Source organism: Lolium perenne, chromosome 2 (genome assembly GCF_019359855.2).
Source record: "Lolium perenne isolate Kyuss_39 chromosome 2, Kyuss_2.0, whole genome shotgun sequence".
Lineage (NCBI taxonomy): Eukaryota > Viridiplantae > Streptophyta > Magnoliopsida > Poales > Poaceae > Lolium > Lolium perenne.
This window is the reverse complement of record NC_067245.2, coordinates 10,458,682-10,483,635: the sequence shown is the minus strand read 5'-3', so window position 1 is coordinate 10,483,635 and position 24,954 is coordinate 10,458,682. Positions and strand designations below refer to the sequence as shown.

Genomic DNA, 24,954 nt, shown 5'->3' with positions numbered 1-24,954 from the left:
TCTATACAATAAAGAGCAAGCCAGTATCATAAATCCATCGACATATCGACGCATTCACTGGCCAACTGAGAAGAAACGAGTAGCAACCCATTTCCATTTTCTATACAACAAAGAGCAAGCCAGTATCATAAATCCATCGACATATGGACGCACTCACTGGCCAGCAGAGAAGAAACGCCATGCACGACCATTGTACATTGTACTGCGTCGTAGCTAGCAGTGTCCAGTTGAGTGCATCAACATGATAAATAAAAAGAAGCGAAAATTAAAAGGAATGCGTGGAGGGGGGAGGAGAGGGAGATCACCTAGCAGCTGCGAGATTGGGATGTGGCCAACGGCGGCGGGACAGAGTGGTCACCGACAGTAGCAAGTCGGGGACATTGCTAGCGACCGCAGCTCGGGGAGGTTTTCCAGAAGGTCACTGATGGTGGCTGCAACTCCATGAAGGCGAGGACCATCTCCTCCCCCTTGCATCTTTGCAGTGAGCTCAGGACACGGACGATGCGGAGGAGGTCCTCAACCTCCAGCGCTGGTCTTGGCTGCTGCTTGTGTAATTGCCTGCGATTGGTGCATCGGGGCAGGGAGGGAGGCGGAGGAGAAACATCAGCGCAGGTCAACAGGAGGCACCATGGAGGGCGAGGCAGGGGCGCCCAGCTCCAGGTGCTCCGGATGGCGAGGACCAGCACAAGGCAGAGGTTCTTGAAGCTGACGTCTTGGGCATGGCGGACGCGCCGAAATCAGCAGCGGAGGGGATTGGGTGGGCGGGGGGTGTCTGGCGGCGAGGGAGTTGGGTGGGTGTGGTTGGGTGTGGTTGGGTGCCCGGCAGCTGAGCAGCGAGGTGGGGTGAGAAGCAGGGAGTAGCACCAAGCGGCTGCGGCGATGTCAGCAAATTGACTGGAGAAAGGGGATTGAGAGATGCGGTGGGAGCGATCTGCAAAAGATGCAAAAAATTCAGAAAACAACAATCTGGAGTCAAGGAAATTGCATGCTATAATATATTTACAGTAATATTTTGCATCAAACGCATGGAATATGCTGAAATTGTAGAACTTAAAAAAAAGAGGAGCCAGGCCTTACCTACGAGAAGGCCGTTGTCATATTGGTGGATACCACTTCAACTACCGGTGCATCGCTAAGGACACCGCTGCCTGCTGCTCTTGTGGCTGCATTAACTAAACTGCTACGAAGCTCTAGTGCAGAGATACATTCAACTCACACAGCTACCAACAATGTTGTCTTCTTTCTTGTCAATGCCAGCTCCAGCGGCTTGTAGCTGCACTTCACATTCTCGACATCCTCATCCCGCCGACGCTGCTGACCGAGCTGGCCACGTGTTCCGACCAACACAGCGGCAGCAGCAGCAACACTGTCTTTTACCACCATTGGTCTCTTGCTTCTCAGCACCCATGGTGAAAAGCTTTGTTCACTTTGAACTTTCAACAGGATCCTGCAACAAAACTATAAACTTTAGTGCGGAACTTGGAAAATGCTGCATGAGTTCTCATAAATCATAACAGAATAAAGGGAATAAAGAGCAATTACTTTCATGGAGTTAGTGGACGATGATGGATCTAACAAAGCAAGGTCCTCAATGTGTTCCTCCTCCAAGTCCTGCAATAGAAAGTGTTTGTTGAAAATATTAAAAATTCAAAACTAGAAAGACCTTCAGAAATTTGTGCACATTACAAAATTTTCTATTAAGATATATTAAAACAGAAGCAAAAAAAATCGTTAGATGTAGATCATATGAGCCTACACGGATATATTTCAAAACAAAAGAAAGTAATGTTGCAGAACAGATTCGGACTTCCTACGCATTAAAGATAACCAGTTTTTTACAAGATGCAAGAGTTCTGCATTTTCCGTGCTCCTATATTAGCATTGCTTGTCTGCTTGCTTTGAAACAAGTGAGATGGTAAAACTAGGTAAGCACATCGATTCAGCAACCGTGAACAGCACAGAGATTTTTTTCTTCAGAGACGCTATCAAGTGAGAAACAAGACCATTGATGTAAAAAAGTCAGTATTTAGGTTGACATGCATAGGAGGTATTCAGTAGCAAGAACAGGAGGAATGCCTTATTATTATCTTCCTTGGAATGAAATCGAGTATCTATTTTATCATATAAAAGTAAACCCACCAAACTGCAAGATCACTACCTATATATTGCCAACTTGGCTCCTCCTTCAAGATCATCACTACCTAGCAAACATCTACACACATATCCCTCATATGCAAATGCACCGTCGGGACCAATAAGAGCCCGCTCATCTCCCTATTCCCAGTGGAGACACACACACACACGCAGATCTGAATCAACTCCGGCGATAGTGAGGTTTCAGGCAGAGGAAATAGAGAGGAGAAGTACGCATTCGAATGTAATGACAACACCGGCGCTGAATTACTATTTGCTTATCAGTATGCACACAAAAGAACAACGCATGGGACCATGCATATACATCATCACTTTGTTAATCATTGGCAATTCACACATTTTCCTTGAATCAGGACATGTGTTCCAGAAACTTTTTTGTCTAGTACAAACATGCAGGGACAAGTAATGCTGCTATCATCACACAGGCTACCCAAATCTGAAGAAGAAAATGGCAAGTGCACGGAGAGTACGTAGTGAGGGACCTCACCGGGAAGCTGCAAGTTGGGGAGGTGGCCGACGGCAGACGGACGGAGTGGTCTCCGGCAGCCGCGGATCGGGGACGTCGCCGGCGGCCGCAGGTCGGGGAGGTTGTACAGGAGGTCGCCAGCGGCTGCATCTCCAAGAAGGCGACCACCATCTCCTCCTCCTTGTCTCCCCGGGGCGAGCCACGGTGGCGGGACACGGACGCTATGGAGGAGGTTTTCCACCTCTAACTAACGCCGGCCTCTGTTGTTGCTGCTGCAGCAGCTTGGGCCTCGCCCACGACTGCTGCTGTGTCGAGGCAGGGTGCGAGGGAGGTGGAGGGAGACATGGCGGCCGTCGCCCACGACTGCAGCGTCGACGGGAGGCGCCACGACGGGGGCGCCCAGCTCCAGGCGCGCTCCAGATGGCGACGACCTTGAAGCCGGCGTCTAGGGGAATCAGGGGAGGCGGAGGGGCTGTCCGGCGGCGACGCCGGCGAGGGAGTTGGTTGGGGTGGCCGGCGAGGGAGTTGGGTGGAGTGGAGAAATTAAAGCACGGGATTTGCGTTTTGGCACTGGAGTTTTTTTTACAACTTTAATTGCGTCCTCTTTTTACTGCCCAATCAAAGCAAATTGCATCCTTGTTTATAGGGATTACTAAAACTATGAACTGTTCACAAATTAATCGGTGGGATTTTGTTATAGTTACCGTGATTTGCTCGGGAAATGATGGCGATGTTTATGGACGATTTGCTAGGTTCTCCTCGGGAAAGAGACGGTCGTCCAGCGCTGGATTTGGTACAACTTTTATTGCTCCCCCTTTTTACTGCCCAATCAAAACAAATTTTACAGGGATTATTTACTACTCTGTAAATTTTATAGGGATTACTACTCCGCAAATTTTACAGGGATTAATTATCACTCCGTAAAACTAGGAACTGCATCACAAATTTAATTAATCGGGGGGATTTGTTATACTCACCACAAAATTACGATTGGCTTAGTTTTTGGTAAGAAAATAATGATGAAGATTAAAGGAGGAGCATCTTCCTATGCGGTGCATTAAATCCATGGTTGATTTTCCGGACGATGCTCAACAACCGTGGCGTTTAAAAATGTACATTGACAATGACATGGCTAACTACACTCTTGCACTATGTAGTAGTATGTTGAATTAAGCAAACTATTTCTTCATCTACTTTGTGATGCTGTGATCTGGACCTACAAGCTATATATGCAGCTCCAAGCAAACATCTCAAATTTGATCTATATATACCCGGAGAATCAAAACAAAATTCAAGGAATACACCATAGATAGGGACCCTACGACGGATGCAGCTCCGCCCCTCCTGACCCTTGGTTCGCTTGGCTTCCTTGCTAGGCTAGCTCGTTGTAGCTCGGTCTGCCACAATGAGAGGGCCGACACGAGCATGGAAGGGGCGGTGTGGATGCTCTCGCAAGCCCCTCGTTTGTGGGTTGGTTAAATTTGTTGAGTTCACGTCACCGGTCCATGACATGGAGCATCAAGGCCATCGGTTCGTTGCTGCTTTGGACTACCTAAATCTTCCGCTCGGCCCAAATCCAAAATTTCCGCTCCAAAATCAGTTTTCCATCGTGGACTTGAGTACTTACACGCGTAAATGTCTCAATGCCAAAACAAAAATGACTTGCATGTAGCTTCTCAAGTGTGTATAGACACATCATGATGCCTACCCAATCGATAAAATTAAATGACCAAGCTCTTTTACGCATGTCTAAACCATTCTATGTTTTTTTTCATTCACAGAGAGCATGCATCAACTACACACCTACACTGCACTCCATGTATATGGAGAAACTCTCTAGTGCCTACATCAGTTGCATCCTCGGACTAAACACGTATGGCATCGACAACGACTAAATGTCGCATCATCCACCATTGACGGACTTAACTCACCCTAGCTAACACAACCACGTACACCCTGTGTCCCCAACAAGGCAATAACAACCAATATCATGTCCTCGATGGACATGGTGGCACCCCATCCTCGACGGAATACACCGTCGGGAAGCGACTAGACGTACTAGGGCACAAGCAAGGGACCAATTGGAAGGGAGGGTCATAAGAGGTCAGACTGGTCGGCCGTGGTTACGACGTCCGACAAGTAGAGATGAATCAGTAAGATCTAGACAAAGGTACACGTCTCACAAAACTAAGAGCCTTGAGTCGAAATACAAAGCTCTAGAGGCAAGGTCCGCTAAGAACCTCGTGGCGCCGAAGACATGAAGACCACCGGAAGAACATAGGGGGACTAGTTAGGCACCGATAGTGTCTCTCCCATGATCAGAAAGCATGTGATAGAGAAGACTACCTAGTGACACCAAGGTCTCGCGGGAGTAGAGGGGGCTCGATCTAGGGCATGGGCAAAGACCATGCACATGTGGGTTTTTCCCCACCATAATCCCTTTGTCTAGTGTGTAGAATCTCGGACACTCGACAAAGCTCTTTTTTGTACATATATTTAGTCCCATACCTAACCCCAAGACCTAAACTACACATCTTACCCTAGACACAAACTTTAGACCCTAACCCTAGAATTGAACCCGTCACATAACATTAGATCTAAAGTCTAGACCTAAACATCATGGGTCATGGCAAAAACAAGTCCATCATCACATATAAGTCATCATGGGCCCGTATGAAGGACTTGTAATTTTTTTTGCTTCTAGCATCTCATTATTTTTTCCAATTGGATTGTGATGTTACTGATTCTAACGTGATGACCGAGCAAAGTGAAATGGGTAAATGACCACTAGGACGAGCGAATAGACGACTAGATTCTAACGAGATGACAGTCCTTGAACCGCGGTCGCCGCCTAGATGCGTTTACAGAGGTTATACTAGCTCTACCAATATATTATTTTGGCCGTGAAATGGAAAACTGATAATAAAAATATGATCAACTGCTAGTAAATATATTATTTGTTCAAATAGTACGGAATTTTCATCCAACCAATGTGAAAATACGAGGATGCCAACATATAAAATGGAGTCTCATAACTAAACTACACCGACATTGGTCTCCTTCCACTTCCCGCCTTCGACCTCGAGCACCTAGTTACGTACCGACATTGGTCTCCTCAGATTCTTTGAGCACAACCATCAATCACCTGTACAAACAGCCTTGGTGTGTCCACCACTATGGTGATCTGACCCTTATAGTAGATTTTGTACTCGATGATGTGATTACGCGAGGGCGTTGCCGGCCTATAGACATTTTCACCCATGACGAAGGCCGGGGCATGTTCATCAGGACCGTGAACATCATGGCGGCAGGGTTCGGGTAGGGATAAAAAAATAACAATCTTGTGGTAGAGAGCAAGCGGCGCATACCCTCTTCAACCTCCCGGCGTTGGCCGGGGACAGTCCACCGACGGAGTCGTAATGCGAAACTAGAGCCGCTGCTATTCGTTAAAAAGCGGGAAATGATGGCGATGATCTACCGGTCACAGATGGCGTACGAGGAGGAGGATGAATAGGAACCACGTAGCTATTAAGTACATTTGTTCGCTAAATGGATTGTGCACATCGGTAGTATTGGATGTCATCTATAGCTAGTTAGCACGTAGTAGTACTACTACGTGAGATGCATGCAAATTGTCCTAGTAACATCCATGTATAAGTAAGTATCTTGCATGTCAACATGTAAGGAAACACATGAATAAGTAGCGAGGAGCCAAAGAGGCCAGAATTAATTAGCATTATGCCACGTCTCATGAATCAAGAAGGCGTCGCCGCTCCATCCAAGACCCGCCACGCAAATCTTGCCGGCACTGGATTTGGTACAACTTTAATTGCGTCCCCTTTCTACTGCCCAATCAAAGCAAATTGCATACGGTAGCTCTTCCTTGTTTACAGGGATTACTATTAATTATCACTCCCTAAAAGTAGAAACTGCATCACAAATTTAATTAATCGGTGGGATTTGTTATACTACCGTGATTTGCTCTAACCAACCCACCACAAAATTACGATTGGCTTAGTTTTGGGGTGGGTCCGCGCGAGCATGGTAATTCCAAAGAAAATAATGATGATGATTAAAGATGGAGCACCTCCCTACACGACAGCAGTGGCGTATAAAAGTGTACATTGGCAAAGACATGGCTAACTACACTCTTGCACTACATTCTACATAGGAGTATGTTGAATCAAGCAAACTATTTTTTCATATACTTTCTGATGCCATGATCTGGACCTACAAACTATATGCAGCTCCAAGCAAACATCTCAAATTTGATCTATATATACCCGGAGAAACAAAACAAAATTCGAGGAAATAACCCATAGACGGGGACGTACGACGGATGCAGCTCCGCCCTTCCCCACCTTGGTTCGCTTGGCTTTCTTGCTAGGCTAGCTCGTTGTGGCTCGGTCTGCCACAACAGAGGGCCGGCACGAGCATGACAGGGGGCGGTATGGATGCTCCCGCAAGCCCCTCGTTTGTGGGGTGCTCATCGCTCGCCAGGGGGGAGGGGAAATGGAAGCAGCCTCCCTGCCAATGGCGGGAGGCATGCCGCCAACGCTAGACCGATGGGAACAGAGAGGTGGCATGCCTACCCAATCGATAAAATTAAATGACCATACATGCATGTAGCTCTTTTACGCATGTCTAAACCATTCTATGTTTTTTTTTTCATTCACAGAGAGTATACAGCAACTACACACCTGCACTGCACTCCATGTATATGGAGAAACTCTCTATGCCTACATCAGTTGCATCCTCGACTAACACACGTATGGCACTGACAACGACCAAATGTCACATCCTCCACCATTGACGGACTTAACTCACCCTAGCTAACACAACCACGTACACCCCGTGTCCCCGACAAGGCAATAACAACCAATCTCATGTCCTCAATGGACATGGTGGCACCCCAACCTCGACGAAGTACACCATCGGGAAGCGACTAGACGTACTAGGGCACAACCAAGGAGATAAATTGGAAGGGATGGTCGTAAGAGGTCAGACTCGTCGGTTGTGGTTACGACGTCGGACAAGTAGAGATGAATCGATAAGATCTAGAAAAAAGGTACAAGTCTCACAAAATTGAGAGCCTAGAGTAGAAATACAAAGCTCTAGAGGCAAGCCCCGCTAAGAACCTCGTGGCTCCGAAGACATGAAGACCACCGGAAGAACATAGGGGGCCTGGTTAGGCACCGAGAGCATCTCTCCCATGATCGGAAGACATATGATAGACAAGACTACCTAGTGACACCAAGATCTCGCGGGGGTACATAGGCAAAGACAAGACATGTGTGGGTTTTTTGCCCACCATAATCCCTTTGTCTAGCATGTAGAATCTCGGACACTCAACAAAGCTCTTTTATATACATATATTTAGTCCCATACCTAACCCCAAGACCTAAACTCTACATCTTACCGGCCCTAGACACAAACTTTAGACCCAAACCCTACAATTGAACCCTTCGCATAACATTAGATCTGAAGTCTAGACCTAAACATCATGGCTCGTGGCCTTGCCAAAAACAAGTCCACCATCACATATAAGTCATCACGGGCCCGCATGAAGAACTTGTAAATATTTTTGCTTCTGGCATCTCAACTTTTTGCAATTGGATTTTCGATGCTACTGAGATTCTAACGTGACGACCGAGCGTGAAATGAGCAAATGATTACGCGGATGAGCAAACATCTCAAGAAGTTTACAAACGACCGGATTCTAACGAGATGAACGTCCGCGAAATGGGGTTAATGAGCACGAGTACGAGCGAACATCTCAGTAAGTTAGCAGGCGACCAAATTCTAACAAGATGATTGCTCATGAACCACGGTCACCGCCTAGATACGTTTACTGAGGTTTGACTAGCTCTATCAATATAATTTTTTGGCGGTGGAATGGAAAACTGATAATAAAAAATGATCAACTGATAGTAAGCATATTATTAGTTCAAATAGTAATTTCCATCCAACCAATGTGAAAATATGATGACGCCGACACATAAAATGGAGTCTCACCTATGCAAACTAACTAAACTACATGTTAATGGACCGGCATTGGTCTCCTTCCACTTCCCGTCTTCGACTTCGAGCACCTAGTTACGGACCGACATTGGTCTTCTCGGATTCTTTGAGCACAACCATCAAACACATGTACAACAACCTTGGCGTGTCCACCACTATGGTGAACCGGCCCTTATAGTAGACTTTGTACTCGATGATGTCATTCCGCAAGGGTGTTGCCAACCTACACACAAATTCGCCCATGAAGAAGGACGCGGCATGGACATGGGAACCCTGAACAATATGGCGGTGGGGTTCGGGGAGGAATCAAAAAGGACGATCTTGCGGTAGAGAGCAAGCGACGCATCACCTCGGCGACATCTTCATCTTCGTGCAGTTCTGCTGATGGCGAGGATGAGCCACTTACGGAGGCATAGTGTGAAAATGGTGGCGTTGTTTAGGGGCGTGTGCAGCTCGTCGATCGGTGCCGCGGTTATGACTTGTATCCGGGTGCGGCCATTGGCGGCGATGATCTTAGACGGCGGCAAAGGAGGAGGACGACAGCAAAGTAGATGTACTTGCGTTGGCTAAATGGATTGTGTCTACACTGGTATAGCACGTGAGAATGTGAGATGCATGCAAATTTGTCCTAGTTAATTCAGAGCCATGTATAATAAGCATGTCTACATCGAACGCGAGGAGGCCAGCTTAGCTTGATTAGTTATTAGCAGTAAGTATAGCACGTCACGATCTCGCGAATCAAGGAGGCGTTGACGGCCAATCAGATTCCTTTGTTGACGAAAACAACACAAAACAGCAGCAAAGCAAAACACTCCCGAAACCGAAACGCACGCAAATCTCGCTCGCCCACTTCTCTCCCAAACCCGACTCACCGCCCCATCTCGCCGGCGTCCGCCCCTTCTCCATCCGCCGGATCACCGGATGGACGCCGTCCGCCACGGCTCCTTCTATCCGCAACCTCGCCCCGGCTCTGCCCCTCCAGCCTCGCCGGATGCCGGCCGCCCCAACGTCCTCACCGTCCGGCGCAGCTCCGGCGCCGCCCCCTGTCCAATCCCTTGCCGACGCGCCTCCAATCGAGCCTAAAACCGCGCCGCCGTGAAACCCTTATACTAAGTGGTCGTCGGCATGCAGGCCGGCGTCGAGGGAGCCGCGGGCTAGGCCACGCGCGCGCGGAACCTCCCCCTGCTCTTCCGCCTCCCCGTCCTCGCCTCACCGCTCCGTCTGGAGGCTGTGGCCCTGCGGGTGGAGCTGTTCAGCGGCGTGACCACCGGAGGTATGAGTCGTGCCTCAGCCCCCCTGACCCCAACACTCATTCTCCCCATTCTGAAAATAAAAATCACTTCTTTCTTGTGCAGGCAACCGGAGGAGCGAGGCCGTGCGCGGGGTGCAGTGGTAGGACGGTGTACCTAGGTGAGACTAATTCGTCGACCTGCTGCTGCAGATTTGTAGCTGCAGTATCTTTTTTCTTTCTTGAATCGAATCAACGCTATATTGGCTGTCACGTTTTGGCTGCACATAGATGCAAATCACGTATGTGTGAACATTCTGTACATGTATACCTTTGAGCAATTGAGAATGGAAATTTGGTTGCTGTGACCTCATGCTAATTAGTATATTAATCATGCTAGTATATATTGGGTTTGTAGCTGCACGAAAAAAATTCGGTGAAGAAATGCGATTACTTGTCACGTTTTTTTGTTTCACATCGATGCAGATCAGTGCTATGTGAACCTTTTGTACATGTCTAGTTTGAGAATTTGAGAAAGGACGACTAGTCGCTAATGGTTTGCTTCTTGTTACTATATTAACCGTGTAATTTTTGTGAAGAGCAAATGCAAATTGTTGGCACACGTTCAGTTGCATATCGATGCAAATCAGTTCTATGTGAACCTTCTTTACATGTATAGTTTGAGTAATTTAGGAATGACAGTTTAGTTGCTATGGTCTGTTCTGATTAGTATATTAACCATGCAGTTTTGGTATGTTCAGACTTAATCTCTATGCATGTGTTAGAGTTCATTCATCTGTGGTTCTTGTAATTGGTTCGACACCGTTTATTTAAAGAAAACTAGCTTTTTGGAGAGTGAATTCTGTAGGTTTTTTCTAATGAACACGCTTTGGCTTGTCTAATTTCTTTTTCGTGGCCAGTGTGAGGGGATATCACACCATCTGTTACACGAGTTCCGCAGCGGCGGATGCGGCGGACTGTTGATGTTGCTGCGGTGGCTGCCGCCGGCCCCCAGCTTCTCCCCGTGGAAGATCAGGGCTTCCTGGAGCATGAGATGTCCAGGTTGCATGGGGACCAGGCAATCTCATTATTTCTAGCGTCTCATGGCCGTGTTTGCGTGTTTTGCAAGCCATGCCCTGTTTTTTTTTGGTATTTTTACTGCAGTTGGTAAACTGTGTTGGTAGCAGTGCTATCTACCTGTAGCTGTTGTGCTATTTCTGAAGTTGTTTGGTTTCCTGAAATATTTTGCTATTGTTTCTTGAAGTTGAAGAAATTTTGTTGCTGTTATGATCTGGTGATGTGGAGGTAATAGAACCTTGTCACCTAGTTCTCTTTCAAGTATTTGCTATCTTATTCTTGTGCTGATGAGATACTTTTCTTTTCTTCTGCAAAGCAAGTGTTGATGGAGTAGTACAGTAACCACAAGCATTTGATTCATCATGATTTTTTTAGTGTAGTTGATCATGTCCTGATGCACTTTTCTTGTATTTTGTTTGCAGTAGTGTTGTTTTCTTGATATAACGTGTTTAAATAGTTGATCAGCGTGCTAGTATTTGTTTTTGGAGTAGTTCCATGTGTAGCACAGAAGCAAGAATCTGATTCGTGACCATTGTTTTAAGTACGAGCTCTAGTATATAAAGGCTGTTAACTTGCTAGTCTGCTTCATTTTGAGTGTTCTAATCATGCAACTTTTGATGTTAAGAGTGTTGTCCATATCTACACCTAATTAGTTACATAAACTAATTTTCTTAATGGTAGTTTCCTAACATAATTTCTTACTCTATATTCTGAGTTGTTTTCCATGATCTGTATATGCAGTGATGTAATGCTGCCCATGCATTGTTTACTAGGAATTCTCTGTCTGTTTTGTCCATAACCTAGCTGGCCATGTATTTCTACAATAATGTTCTTGACCATACTCCTCCTTTGTTTATTTCAGCAAGGCCTCGGAGTCTAGTGCTTCCATGAGGTGCCCAGGTTCCCACGGTTCAGGCATGAAAGTGACTATCCGTTAGCTGGATCAACTGCTATTATATGTGTTGTCTCTTAGGTCTGTTTCAAGTGCTATTATGTGTGTTATCTGCTATCTTATTCATGTGCCAGTGAGATAATTTTCTTTTCTTTTGCAAAGCGAGTGTTGATTGGCCTAAGTGTTGGAGTAGTACATCAGCCACAAGCTTTTTATTCATCATTATTTGTTTCATGTAATTGATCATGTCCTCATGCATTGTGCTCATATTTTCTTTGGAGTAGTGTTGCCTTCTTATTTTAAAATGTTTAAGTTGCTGATCAACGTGCTAGTAATTTTTTTTTGGAATAGTTCCAAAGTGTTACAGAAGCAAGAATCCGATTTGTGACCCTGTTTATAATTACACAATCTGTTTTATAAAGGCTATTGAATTGCTATGGTGTGCTTTGGATTATCCTTGAGTTTTTATTGAACATGTGGGCTTGGGTTTGGTCGACTCATGAATGTCAAGCTTAACCCCAACTTGTATTCAATGTGGGACGAACCTAGAACTTTTTTGAGCTGAATTTCTTGGTTTGACAAGAAATTCAGAATCAGACCATTTATAGCTCTAGCTTTGGATTATACTTGAATTTATATTGAACTTGTTGTTTGGTTGACTTGATGAAGCCTAAACATGACTTGTATTAAATGTGGGCAGAGACTGGAGCTCTTTGGAGCTGATCTGGACCACTAGTTCAACAAAGTAGATTAAATCTGACTTGTATTAAATCTGGTTGACTTGATAAATGAGAAATCTGCATCTAATTTATTTGTGACTTGGAAATCATTTAGTTTTTCCCGGTTTGAGTTGAGTGTGTAGAAAGTAGACAAATTCTCGCCTAGCTTGGAAATGACATCTACATGTACTCTCTATGTCTCGCTTGGAAATTGTTGCCTGACTTGAATGTTCTCTAGCTTTAGAATTGAAGAGTTGTACCAGTTCCTGACCACTTCTTTTTTTCTATGTGTTTTTGTAGCTTGGAGGATTTCCAGTTGGTGGAGCTGGCTAGGAGGTAGCCGTGGCTGCCATATCTATCTGTTTGGCAGCAGCGGCCTTCGTCTTCGACTTGGTGGGTTTAGGTGAGTGTCAGGTTCCTCTCCTGTCTCTTCTCATTTATGACTCTGGTGGTGTGGTTGTATTGGCGCTGCTTTGGTTTAGTGTTATGTGATGATCTCTAATGAAAGGTATGTTGTGTAGCTAGGAAATTTGACGGCCTGTGGTGTTTTTATGGCTGGTCTATGTTAGCAGAGCTTGCTTGAACTGATTGGCATTTGTATTTGCACTGCTTTGGTTTAGTATCTTGTGTTGATCTCCAATGGAAACTATATTGTGTAGCTATGAAATTGTTAAGGATTGGCTGGCTCACTCGATGGTTTTAGTTATCTAGTTGTAGCTACTGAACATGGTAAGAAGAGAGTGGTCACTGAACTATCTATCAGTTGGGTACTTACTATCACTTGGCTTGTTATATGCCAAATGCATGCATGCACGCATGCTGTTATTTGGCTTGTTATATTTGAGTAGTTCAGTGGCATGTCATGCAGCAGGTTAGGCTGTTTGAGTCGTTGCATCAGAGCTAGGGATGGATACAAAAAGAAGTTTTGGTCTGAGCACATAATTTGAAAATTCTCAGTGCTGAGCATTGCTAGCCCGGCACATATAGCCTGGCACATCAGGTCTTGAGCGAACTGTGTTGAGGTCGTGATTATTAATATGCTCCATAGATTAGTTTTGTTCACTAGCACAAATGGTATAGTAGTATGTGCAAAAGTACTTTACTAATGTTGGTTGGACTCTGGATTTTCTTCCAAATCTTTCTGGAAGTGTGCTGCCTTTGTAATCAAGTTTGGTGGCATGTCATGGTGTACCTTTTGATTTGGAATGAACTTGTCACTGTCAGTTTTGGTGCGTATATTCTCAGTTATGAAGTTGTAGATGTTTTCCCTTTTTTTTATAGATGTCTCTTATTCGTTAACCATGTGGTGATCTTTAATTAAGGGATACATATCTCAGGTCTTGGCCTGGACAAGTAGATTAGTCAATGTTCCGCTCTAAATTAGTAGCAACCTCGTTTTGCTGACTTGTTGCAAGATGATACTCATGCACTGTTTTTGGAATTTGAAATTTTCACTACATGTCGCACAGTCTGTTTGCCTGCTTTATCCTCCACCTTATTATTGTTGAAACGTTGCTGCGAATTCGTTGTCTCTAGTAAATCTGCTATGGAGCTGACCATCAAGTTTTTGTTCATGTAGTTGAAGGATATATATATCGTGGAGAACGGGTGGATGGCAGCAAGGAAGCTGCAGTGCGATGCGTCATCTGGATGTGACCTGGAAGAGACAATGAAGGAAGCAGCTGACTTGAGTACACGCATTGCTGTGTCTGTGCAGCAACTATATTTATTCAATCGGGATGTAGTGTAATGCAGCACCGCCTGTAATTCAGATTCAGAGGAATCTCGTATGGCATCTTGTCCGTGTTGTATGTAACCGAGACCGTCCTAGGATGGGGTTGCGGATGCATCAGCTTTTGCTTTGCTTTGATGCTGATGGCGGTTGGGTTTTTTTTTTTGTCCCCATTGATTGGATCGAGTTGGGGTTGAATGTGCATGCCAAGCGTGTGTGTTGAATTGAAGTATGGTATTTGCTGTGCAGGTTTGGATGCCAAAATTTTGAGCATGCACTCCCTGGCATTTTGGTCACATAGTTGGGTATATATATTTTGAGCCCTTAAATTAATTGATTATAATTTTCTGGCGCGGAAGAAAAATATACTAGCAAGCTAAGAAGAAGTCAGAGTTGACAGTAGCAGCCAGTTGAGTTGATGAAGCAGCGGCCGGTGAGTGATGGATCAATTGTTGCGCATTTAAGATTCAGCTATGCTGGGGGTGAAGTAGGTGATCTGGTTTGTTTGATGAGCTTAGCTATTTGTTGAATGTATTAGGCATTGGGTAATAATAAAAATGGATTAGGTAGTAAAAACGCTTTTGGTAATTTGTTACCTTTTTTTTTTTTGTCTGGAGGAAAAGAAAAACACGTAGAGTGCAGTGCAGGTGGTTGGTACGAAATGGATCGAGGATGAAAAAGCCACATGCCGTTAATCGAGCGCACGTGGAGGACTACATTGATCCCATATACGCCCGCGTCTTTGATATACGTCGTCATCCTCGTAAAAGACGCGGCGGTTTCTTTTGTGCACGCACGACCTCCTCGCGCGCGGAGTTGCAGGCGGAGCGGCTCCTGCGGCTGGCGCTGAGGTGCTGCGGACCACCGAGTGGAGCGGAAGCGGCGGCCGACCATCACATCCACAGTTGACTGGAGATCGCTAGAAATCCTGCGGACCATGTCAACTGGGAGTAAATCCCGGAGATGGAGTCTGGGTAGCTGAGGAATCATGCCAGCAAAGGATGCACCAGCAACTTGTTCAGCAGAACGCGAAAAGATAGAAGTATTTCTAGTGCTGTAGTATGTAGTGGCATTTCTCTTGTGAATGGAGTACTATCCATGGATGTACATTAATTAGATCATTTGACTGTATTTCTCCCATTGTAAATTAGATCATTTAAAATGGAGCGGTCACTAATTAATTATAGGTAGGCGTGCACGGGGCAATTTTTGGACCTATGAAAGCAATATGTAAATAGTACTACTATATTAGTAATTTCCTATGTATGATCCAACTATAGCATCACAAACTAAATCCAGGTGGTAATCAAGAAATCGGATCAATATAAATGTACCCCCAGTGTCCACTAAAATTAGAGCATCCACATCCTGAGCCAACCTGGAACCCCATATCTTCTACCCTTACCAAATGACACTGCATAAATTCTGCTTCTTACAATAGGTTGGGCATGCATCGGCCATACACGAGGATGCAGGCCACGCAACCACCCGCTACTACAGGACAAGAGAACGTGCAATGCGATGCTTCTTGTCCAGAAGCGCAGATCGATCGGGATTTCCTCGGCGCGACATCGATCGAATACGGCCAGAACGAGAGTGGAAGAGAGGACAGATGGGTGTTTGGTTGAAAATATGCTTTACCTGCCTGGCTCAACTTACGCTGCCGCCGCCATCCTGGGATTCATCGCCGGAAAGGAGAGCGCCGCCGTCGCCGCCGCCGCCGCCACCCCTGTAGAAGAAGGGCTTGACTACATAGTGGTCAGCCACTATTTAAGAAAAAAAGTGGTCAGTTCGGACAGCCTACTTTAGGAAAGACACAGAATCACGTTTCTTTCCAAAAAAAGGAACAGCTAATCCCGCGCGTGCCAAACGCCAGGACCGCACGTTTGCTCAAAGCCATGTGCTTTCCAGCCCATGGACCCGGTGGAAAAAAATCACATGCATCCTATCTAACCCTGAAACCACGCAAATACAGTCGCAGTATCCATCTTTTTTTCTAGATTTCTTCATTGCTGACATAAAAAAAGGGAACCAAAGCCTACATTGATGTCCAAGACCACCGTATCCTAATGTACAGAACCAGCGAAATCCATTATAAAAATTAAAAGGAAGGAACTGCTGCGGAAGGAAAATCATCCCTGGAAGTACAAAGCTGATCCCAGGAAGAACATCGACTTCTTTCTTTGCTTCCTCCTTCCTCCATCCTGTAGCATAAAGAAACATCCAGTGGCTTCTTACTTCTCGATCATACAACCAAAATGACTATGAGAAGAAAATTAAGAGGAACTAAAGTACCCAGTTGGTAAAATATCATTTGAATAATGGACTAAGTTACTTCCTAAGGTTAGTTAACTAAAATTTTAAATTGAACTAAGTTACTTCCAGATGTTGATAAAAATAACATTTAAATAATGGACTAAGTTACTTTCTAAGATTAGTAACATTTTAAATTGACTAAATTATTTTCTAGAAGTTGGTAAAAATAAAGTTTAAACAATGCACTAAGTTACTTCCTGAGGGCAGTAAACTAATATTTTAAATGGAACTAAGTTACTTCCTGAGGTTAGTAAACTAACATTTAGATTGAACTAAGTTACTTCCTGAGGTTAGTAAACTAACATTTTAAACTGAACTAAGTTACTTCGAGAAGTTGGGTAAAGATAAGGTCTGAACAATGGACTAAGTTACTTCCCGAGGTTCGTAAAACCAACATTTTAAATTAAACCAGCTTACTTCCACAAGCTGGTAAGAATAACATTTGAATAATGGATTATTTACTTCAAGAAGTTAGTAAAACATAACATTTTCACTTGGACTAGGTTACTTCCAGAAGTTGGTAATGATGATTTGAATGATGGACTAAGTTACTTCCAAAAGTTAGTAAAAATAACATTTAAATTGGATTAAATTACTTCCAGAAGCTGGCCAAAATTGGACTAAATTACTTTCAGAAGTTGGACAAAAACAACGGAAAGTAAGAAACTAGATCACGCCTTGCCAAGAACTAAACTTGATATAATAACACACATACTGCTTTGTTCATAACTTGCATATATAAGACACATGTCACACATGAATTACTTCCCCTCGTATAGTAAAGCTACATCCAGCTACAGGCATATTAAAATGGTGAAATTACTTTCATGTGCATATGGTCCTTCTTAACTTTGAATCAGTAGTTAACACACTAAAATCAAACTGAGACATATGAATATGCACACAGCCTGTCTTTCCTACAATAATTGCAACAACAAAAAAATGACAATCAAGCTGAATCAAACAAGAACATTAGGCAGCTTACATGTTGGGCAGTGAGTCCTCGTTTCCCTAGCCGGTTATGACAGATTGACAGTGACCTCCTCCAAGTGAATAATAGGAAGAACGGGGCACCAGTGACCTCCAGACTACTAGCGCGAACTGGCCATCAAGTCTTCTCTACATCAACAGTAAAGAAAGCAACGCACCAGTATGTCTTGCAGCAATGAGCCATATAGCGGCGCAAAACAACTGCACACTCCCCCTCCAGCCGCCTCCAAATATTCGTTGTGTAGCTGATCCCCATATTAGTCGCCACTTCCTCATCACAATCACTAGATAGCCCACCACCGCCTGACATACCTCTGGCCCTTTGAATATCAGGATTCGCGACTGTTCTGCGTCGGCGAGCGTGCAGAGCGCCGCCTCCGCGCGCTCGAGCGCTGCCTGGAGGCCCTCGACGGAGTGCAGCCCGTGGAGGCTCGCCCCCACCCTGGAACCCGACGCCCGGTGGCACCCGATGCGATACAGCGCCGGGGGCAGAGGTTGAGACGGCTGCGGCGGCCGCCCGGGAGGAGCGCCCCGACGGATCCCGTGGAGAGGTTCGCCCTCACCCTGCACCCGAAGCGCGCAGCGGCTGGAGCAGCGAGGGCGAGACGGCGGCGGTGCGTGGGCATCGCGTGGAGACCCCCGGCGGAGTCCAGCCCGTGGAGGCTCGCCCTCACCCTGTACCTCGACGCGCGGCGGCGCCTGGTGCGGCACAGCGGCGGGAGCAGCGAGGCCGAGAAGGCGGCGGGCGCGAGAGCAAGGGAGAAGCGCGGAGGGGAGCAGCAAGCGGTCAGAAGATGGAGGACGCGAAGTCGTGCTAATCGAGGATGGGGAATAGATGGAGAGGCGATGGCCAGCGCGGATGATACGAGTGGATAAGTGAGCACGTTGTAAGACTTATTTGTGGTCAGCCACAAGATAGATATTGGGGTAGAAGAAAGGAGAGCGCCGCCGTGCATCCTACTAACAGGTCCCGCCCACAGGGTCTTGACTCTAAGATGGGCTTTGCATTCTGGACTTCTAACTAACTTGTGGGCCGCTTCTTTTCTGCATCTGCTTCGTTTCCTACGAGAAGTCCACCTTGCTATAAGTGAGTGAGAATTAATTTCCTCTTTTGTTACAAAAGAAATTCACTGGTCTATTAATAATTATCATAGTAAATAAATAAATATATGTAGAGAGAGAAAGATCTTTGGAGCACCGAGCGAGCCGAAGACACGCCGTCGTCCACAACCCTCCCTCACCTAAATCGCCACGTGTGCGTTTACGAAAATCTAGCCGCTCAAGATCTCGGGCGTTGTTGTTGTTGTGCTCGCCTCTAGTTCTCAGATCCCACTAGTAATCCAGTGATAAGGATCTCGATTTGAAAACCATTATATGAACAAGGGGCTTCTATAGATGAACTAGGGTAAGAAAACCAGGGTTTTAGCTGTAGCTTAATCACTCATACCTATTCCTCCCTTGTCCTCCTCCTCGTCCTCATCACCACTCTTCTTCGGTTACACCCCCACCCCCACCCCCTGCGGTGGCGGCACAACCAGTGTCTGTGGCCGTTGACGGAGGAGACAGCCTCTTCCAGTTCTACAAGGGCGGTGTGCTATCAGGTGACTGCGGCACAAACCTCGATCATGGTGTCGCTGCTGTCGGGTATGGTGTGGCTGACGATGGCACCAAGTTCTGGGTGATCAAAAATTCGTGGGGCACGTCATGGGGCGAGGATGGGTATATCAGGCTGGAGAGGGACATTCCCGACAAGCAAGGCATGTGTGGTGTCGCAATGCAACCTTCCTATCCGACGGCTTGATTACCTTGCTTCCTAGCTTGTTGATTGACCCACCTGTTGGCGCCTTTGTGTGTCTGAAAACATATACCTCCTGCGTGATTGTGTAAAAATGCAAGTATGTGTATATATAACAGTGTGGCAATATAGTTACTTATCAATAAATATATAAGAATTTTTAGATATGCGAAACTATATGTGGAGTGCACAGATGCGGTCTTGTATCTTAATTACTATATTGTGATTGAGAAATATTTCATTTATGGAGAAAAGAGGCAAGTACAAGCAGTGCATGCATACCGGACACTCTTGGTTGTCCCTCCTTCCGGACTGCTGCATTCTGGAGGATCCTGACTCATTTCATGTCCGTGTCTGCAGAAATGGGCAAGGATTAATAGGAACAGGTTCTCCAACCTTAAAGTTAAACCTGTATTCATCTCACCACATTTGTGCATCGTTGTGATCTTTGTAAGAATAATGGTTAATGTTTCCTTACACCAATATATCTGAGACTTAATCATATTGCAAGTTACACAGTGATTAATGCTTCTTAACACATAGCTAAATTTACAGATTTTGAGCATGCCATTTGGGTAATCATTCTTTAGCCTTGGTATATTACATCATATATACTTCTATCTATGTAAAATCACTGTGATTTTTCTGACCTGCAGCAGTTACACGATTAGCAAACCTTCAGTGTATTAATTGAACAGTTTTTAGCAACCGCGAACAATCAGTTTGCCAAACAGTAACCTCCTTCTTAAGTCATGCAACATTGGAATGTGGTTTAACTTCAAGTCCAAGACTACCAAAATCTATGGAAAAGACTTCAACTCTGCGGGCATTGACTTTAAATCAACCCATCAAGAATGACCATCTTCGTATGATCTTGAATTTGGTAAATACTTGGCCACAAAATCAGTAATATTCTTGTCCGAGCTCCCTCCTTTCTGCATTGCCCTTTTGGCTTTTTGCATCCACTTGGAAGCATTCCTCTCATACTCTTCCCCACCCAATACCTCCTTGATACACCTCTCCACCTCTTCCCTCCTCACCAAGCCTTTTCCATCCTGACGTGCACGCAAGCCAATCCCCCAAGCGCTCTCCACATACTTTGCGGTTGTCGGTTGGTCTGCCCACTGTGGTATTGCCACCATGGGTACACCGGTGACAATTGCTTCGGTTGTTGAGTTCCATCCACAATGCATCAAGAAACAGCCTGCATTAGGGAGATTGCAAACCTTTATTTTCAATTCTTGCGAAATGCCACTAACAATTGTTTGCCCTTTTGTTGCATATGCAGAAATGATTTTATATTATACCTGTGGCTCTATGGGCCAATACCTCCAGCTGAGGGCAAAAAGAAACAATTAGGCCTTTCATGTTGCATTGGCCACGAAGTTCTTCGGGCAACTTTTCTGCTTCTTCAGACCTCAACACCCAAAGGAAAGGTTGTGCAGAATTGCACAATCCATAGCCTAGCTCTTCTATTTGTGCCGTGTTGAGGTTAGCGACCGTGCCATAGGATGCAAGGACCACGGAACAAGGAGCCTGGTTGTCTAGCCATGCCATGCATGGAGCAGTGCTGGAGACGAGGTTGAAACCGTAGGACTTGTTCAATGGCAGACGATCATCGTCTAGGTAGAACGATGGCAATGTCGGGCCGACGGTCCTTGCGCGCCATCTTGACTCCATGTAATCTGCCTCCTGCTCAACCCGAAAATATAGATCTTTTTGTCATATAGCATTGCTGTATAGCAAATAACATGTAAAAAATGATGTTCAGTTATCGATGGAGAGGATGGCCCAATTTTTAATTTCAAAGCAGAAGTGGATGCCCAATGACAGTCTGTCTGCCTTGCCTGCGACAAGATTTCGGCTGATCAAAACAACAAACAGGTGGTGCTCACCGTGGGTTCCAGGTCGCGGAAGGAGTTGACGAGCACGTCGTCGGCCTGGTCCAGCTCGTCGAACTGCCCGAGAGCTGAGTCCGTGAACGCCGGGTACCACTCCGGCTTGGCCACGAACGGCGGCACGTCCTCGGGCCCAAGGTCCACGCTGAGCACACCCCGGCGACGCAGCGCGCTCCCGTCCGCCAGCGGCAGCGCGACCCGCCCCGCGCGCGCCTCGCCGTAGACCACGTCCACCGCGCACATCTGCGTCATGAACGCGGCCGCGGCCACGCCGGCTTCCCGCGCCACCCGCCGTGCCCAGGGCAAGTGCGAGTCGTACACGAGCACGCGCACGCGCACGTCGTCGTCGGCGAGCAGGAGCCGCGCCAGCGTGTCCGACCCGGCGGCCTCCATCCGGCGCAGGTACTCCGCGGTGTCGGGGCAGGAGGCGATCCCGCCGGCGTCGAAACCGTCTGAGATGGCGGCCACGGGGAATGGGCAGTCTTTGGGAGCGGTGGTGGAGAGGACGTGGCGGGTGAGGACGAGCGTGGGGCGGAGGCCGTGGTAGGCGAGGCGGCGGCCGAGCTGCAGCATCGGGTTGGCGTGGCCCTGCATCCCCGGGAACGGCAGCAGCAGCACGCGCCCGCCGCCGCCGGTGAGCTGGACGGTGGTGTCTGGGCTATCCATGGCCGTGAAGTCGGCGTCTTCCGCTTCCGGCAGGCCTGTGCGAGTGTTTCTTTGACACGAATCTGCGGCTGTGACAGCGACAAACGCAGATGGCTCTGCTGTACGCGACGACAAGTCAAAGCAAATCCGTCCATTCTCCGCGATTTGGTTCTCAGGATCGCGGTGCCGATGCTAGCACTCGCGGCGGTATGGTACTACGGAGTAGATCGATTTGACAAAATAAAAAGAAGCTAAACTGCCTGCCGCATAATGCTACTACTACTACTCATATGTCTATCTATCAATCGATTCATCGATCTGAAATGAAGATAAACGAGACGACCGACTGACTCACCGATTTTCATTCAGCGCCATCCACCACGTACTAAGTACGCCGCCACATCTCCAGCTCCCTTCGCTTGCGTCGGCCATCCCTACCTCGCCGGCGGCACAAAGTGCCCTGCTCCTCTCCTCTCCTCTCCTCGACGAGTAAAGAGTCAAAGTCTAAGTCGTCACACACGACGCACGCGTTGGTTCCACCCCTTCTCGTACTTATAGATGGGAGAGATCGAGCTGGTTTGAGGTTTGAATTTTAGAGAGGAGGGGAGAAGAGGTATGGCGGGAAGAAGATGGGGTTAGAGGCAATTTCGGTCATGTTTGTTCCTTGTTTCTAGGAACAGCGACTTTGATGGGTGGAAGGAGCACTAATGTGGAGGGAGCCGTTTTGGTTGCTTGCCAAAATGCCTCGGCCACTCACGATCCTCTTTCACCAATCACAGATTCGTTTCTCCTAATAACCACGCGGTTCTCCAGTAATCAAGCCGGGCCCTTACAAATTCCAAGTGGCTAACCAAATTAACGGAGCAATCAGGTGGGAGAATGCCAAAAGCACGTACTGCCCATCCTCTCACGCATGGGTTCCAAGAGCAACGCAAAGCGCTTATGTAGACGCTTAAAAAGGGATAAATAATACCTACGAAAAAGGAAGACAACCAAGGGCCTGTGTTCTTCAATGCAAGGTCCTAAGTTAAGACTCTAAAAGACGCTTTGTGGGACGCATGCTATGAGCAGGAAATACACCAAGCGGCGAGCGTAAACTTTTGCGTCGATGCCACAAGTGAGGCTAGGATTAAGGTTGATAACTACCCATTGGCTAGGATTTCCATCGTAGCGCCCACTTTTAAGCACCGCATTGTGGAAGCTCTAAGGAGAAGCGGAAGAGAACATCCGTATCTACTCCACCATGGAATTCATCTAGTCAAAGTATCAATTGGCACACAAACGAGTAGCAGTAGTACTGCAGAGAATTCGTACTGACATAGTCATGTCATATTTGACTGCGTTGCTTCAGCTCCGGCCGTACGGCCTGTTCAGGAAGCAAGAATTAATTTCCAGGCATCATCCAAACTAAATTCTGTACCGAATTGCGGATAGACTCATTCCGTTCATATTTTACATGCACATACGAAAACATATACAAACTTCTGTAGGTACCAAATAGACTCCATTAACAGGATGGAGCTAGTTGACTTGGCCAAGCCGTCCCGTATTCCAACGTTCCAAATTGGCTAATAACTGATTGGTTCCAATGTTGACGGAATGACTGAGCTTCTTATGTTATTTATTGGTGTTGCCACTGATGGTGGGATAATTCAAGGCTGCCAGAAACTATGTTCCTCTGCAATTAAGTTAGGACTGAGATTCTGGCGTTATAACAAGGTAAGATTTTTCGTTTACAGTGCAAAAGGAACTAATTCTGAGATTGTATCTTTTCAGTTGCTATGTTTTGGACGTGCTGTCGAGTAGATGAAGATTGAGATGATCCAAATCTCTTCCTCGTTTGGATTACTTTTCTAATGTATCATTTTTCTGATTTGTCTCATGCACTGGACAAACATATATGGAAAAATAGGCCATGCTACAGGCAGCGCTAGGCCTTGCCTGCCCACTGCACAGCAATTAAATATGAATGAAGGCAAGCTAATATATTTCACAAAACGTTGCAGTCATATGATTGATAATACATCTCCATGTTTAGTGGAGCAAAGGTTGTCACCATTAGTTCTATAGAAGGGACTCAACCCATTATTACATATAAAATAAGATACGATAGTTCATAGCTAATATTACAATAATGTTGCTCCAACAAATTGCTCTATCAAACCTGACTGAGCAAAACGAGAATATATTACTCTCACCACCGCCATAGTTTCCATGGAAAGCTACGGAAGAATTCTATGAGCTCCAAGTTACATTTAGCTAACATATTTACAGAGTGAACACAAAATATATTCTGGTCTCTAAGTTTTACACACACAAATTCAAGTGTTGCTACCAGACGCAAATGCATGATCTCCGTGCTAGCCCTCAGCACCTAGTTATGTCCCTCGCCGCCACCGCAACCCAGCTGATCACAACATAACAAAAACTGGAACTGCCGCCATCCATTCCAATAGTCACATGTAGACTGATCCATCACTTACTGCCCAATTCATGTGCTATCTTAGATCCATCTCATATGGTCGATTCAAGAAAAAAGTAGCAGTTAGTGAAGAGAACTAGCAGTGAACCTAGCTAATCAATTCTAGTTTCATTAGCAAGAGTGTTGGAAAATTTTGCCATAAACAGGAAACAAGCATATTTATACCTCACAGATTCAGTAAAAATTACATGGTTGGCAATGTATGAGCATATCTTCTATCAGGAGTTAGCACTTAATCATCATAAGGCAACTGGCAAAACAAAATGGTACCTCCCAGATCCTGGACCTCAATTCAGTCCAATTATGAAGCCATACTGTTTTGTTTTGTTTAATTCTGTTAGTGAGAATAAAATGGTGAGGGTTCTACTGTGTGTTGCATTTGTTTTGCATAAAAACATGTGCATAACCTGAGGAATAGGAGTAAGCACATAAGCAGAGAGTTCCAAGTTTTAGATTCATCCAAATAACTGAAATTATTGATACCTAAGTTATTCCTAACCAAAATTGAAAACTAGGTACTGCATCAGAGCTGAAGTGTA

At 45.9% G+C, this 24,954-nt stretch overlaps 1 protein-coding gene and 2 long non-coding RNA genes across 5 annotated transcripts; 1 reads left to right on the top strand and 2 right to left on the bottom strand.

Moving 5' to 3' along the window:
• Positions 1-311: 311 nt before the first annotated feature.
• LOC139835120 (uncharacterized) lies at positions 312-3,553 on the bottom strand. 2 transcript variants are annotated; one of them, XR_011750829.1, is made up of 5 exons: positions 3,325-3,553; positions 2,642-3,230; positions 1,543-1,611; positions 1,078-1,447; positions 312-931 (listed from the first exon to the last, which is right to left on the bottom strand). It is a non-coding gene; the product is annotated as an uncharacterized lncRNA (long non-coding RNA). The 2 variants fall into 2 exon arrangements; XR_011750828.1 differs by having other exon boundaries at positions 2,642-3,550.
• A 5,883-nt stretch (positions 3,554-9,436) lies between these two features.
• LOC127331139 (uncharacterized) lies at positions 9,437-14,562 on the top strand. The gene is made up of 6 exons (XR_007869630.2): positions 9,437-9,914; positions 9,997-10,051; positions 10,790-11,174; positions 11,809-11,919; positions 12,858-12,960; positions 14,137-14,562. It is a non-coding gene; the product is annotated as an uncharacterized lncRNA (long non-coding RNA).
• A 1,753-nt stretch (positions 14,563-16,315) lies between these two features.
• Positions 16,316-21,970, bottom strand: LOC127331125 (UDP-glucosyltransferase UGT13248). Of its 2 annotated transcripts, none has more exons than XM_051357194.1 (6): positions 21,286-21,970; positions 20,698-21,082; positions 20,041-20,594; positions 19,673-19,744; positions 17,591-18,676; positions 16,316-16,493 (listed from the first exon to the last, which is right to left on the bottom strand). In XM_051357194.1, exons 1-3 carry the CDS (start codon positions 21,952-21,954, stop codon positions 20,239-20,241), a joined length of 1,410 nt encoding a protein of 469 aa, XP_051213154.1. In that variant the 5' UTR covers positions 21,955-21,970; the 3' UTR covers positions 16,316-16,493; positions 17,591-18,676; positions 19,673-19,744; positions 20,041-20,238. The 2 variants fall into 2 exon arrangements, with proteins under 2 accessions (XP_051213154.1, XP_071681955.1); XM_071825854.1 differs by having other exon boundaries at positions 20,250-20,594.
• Between the last annotated feature and the right edge of the window lie 2,984 nt (positions 21,971-24,954).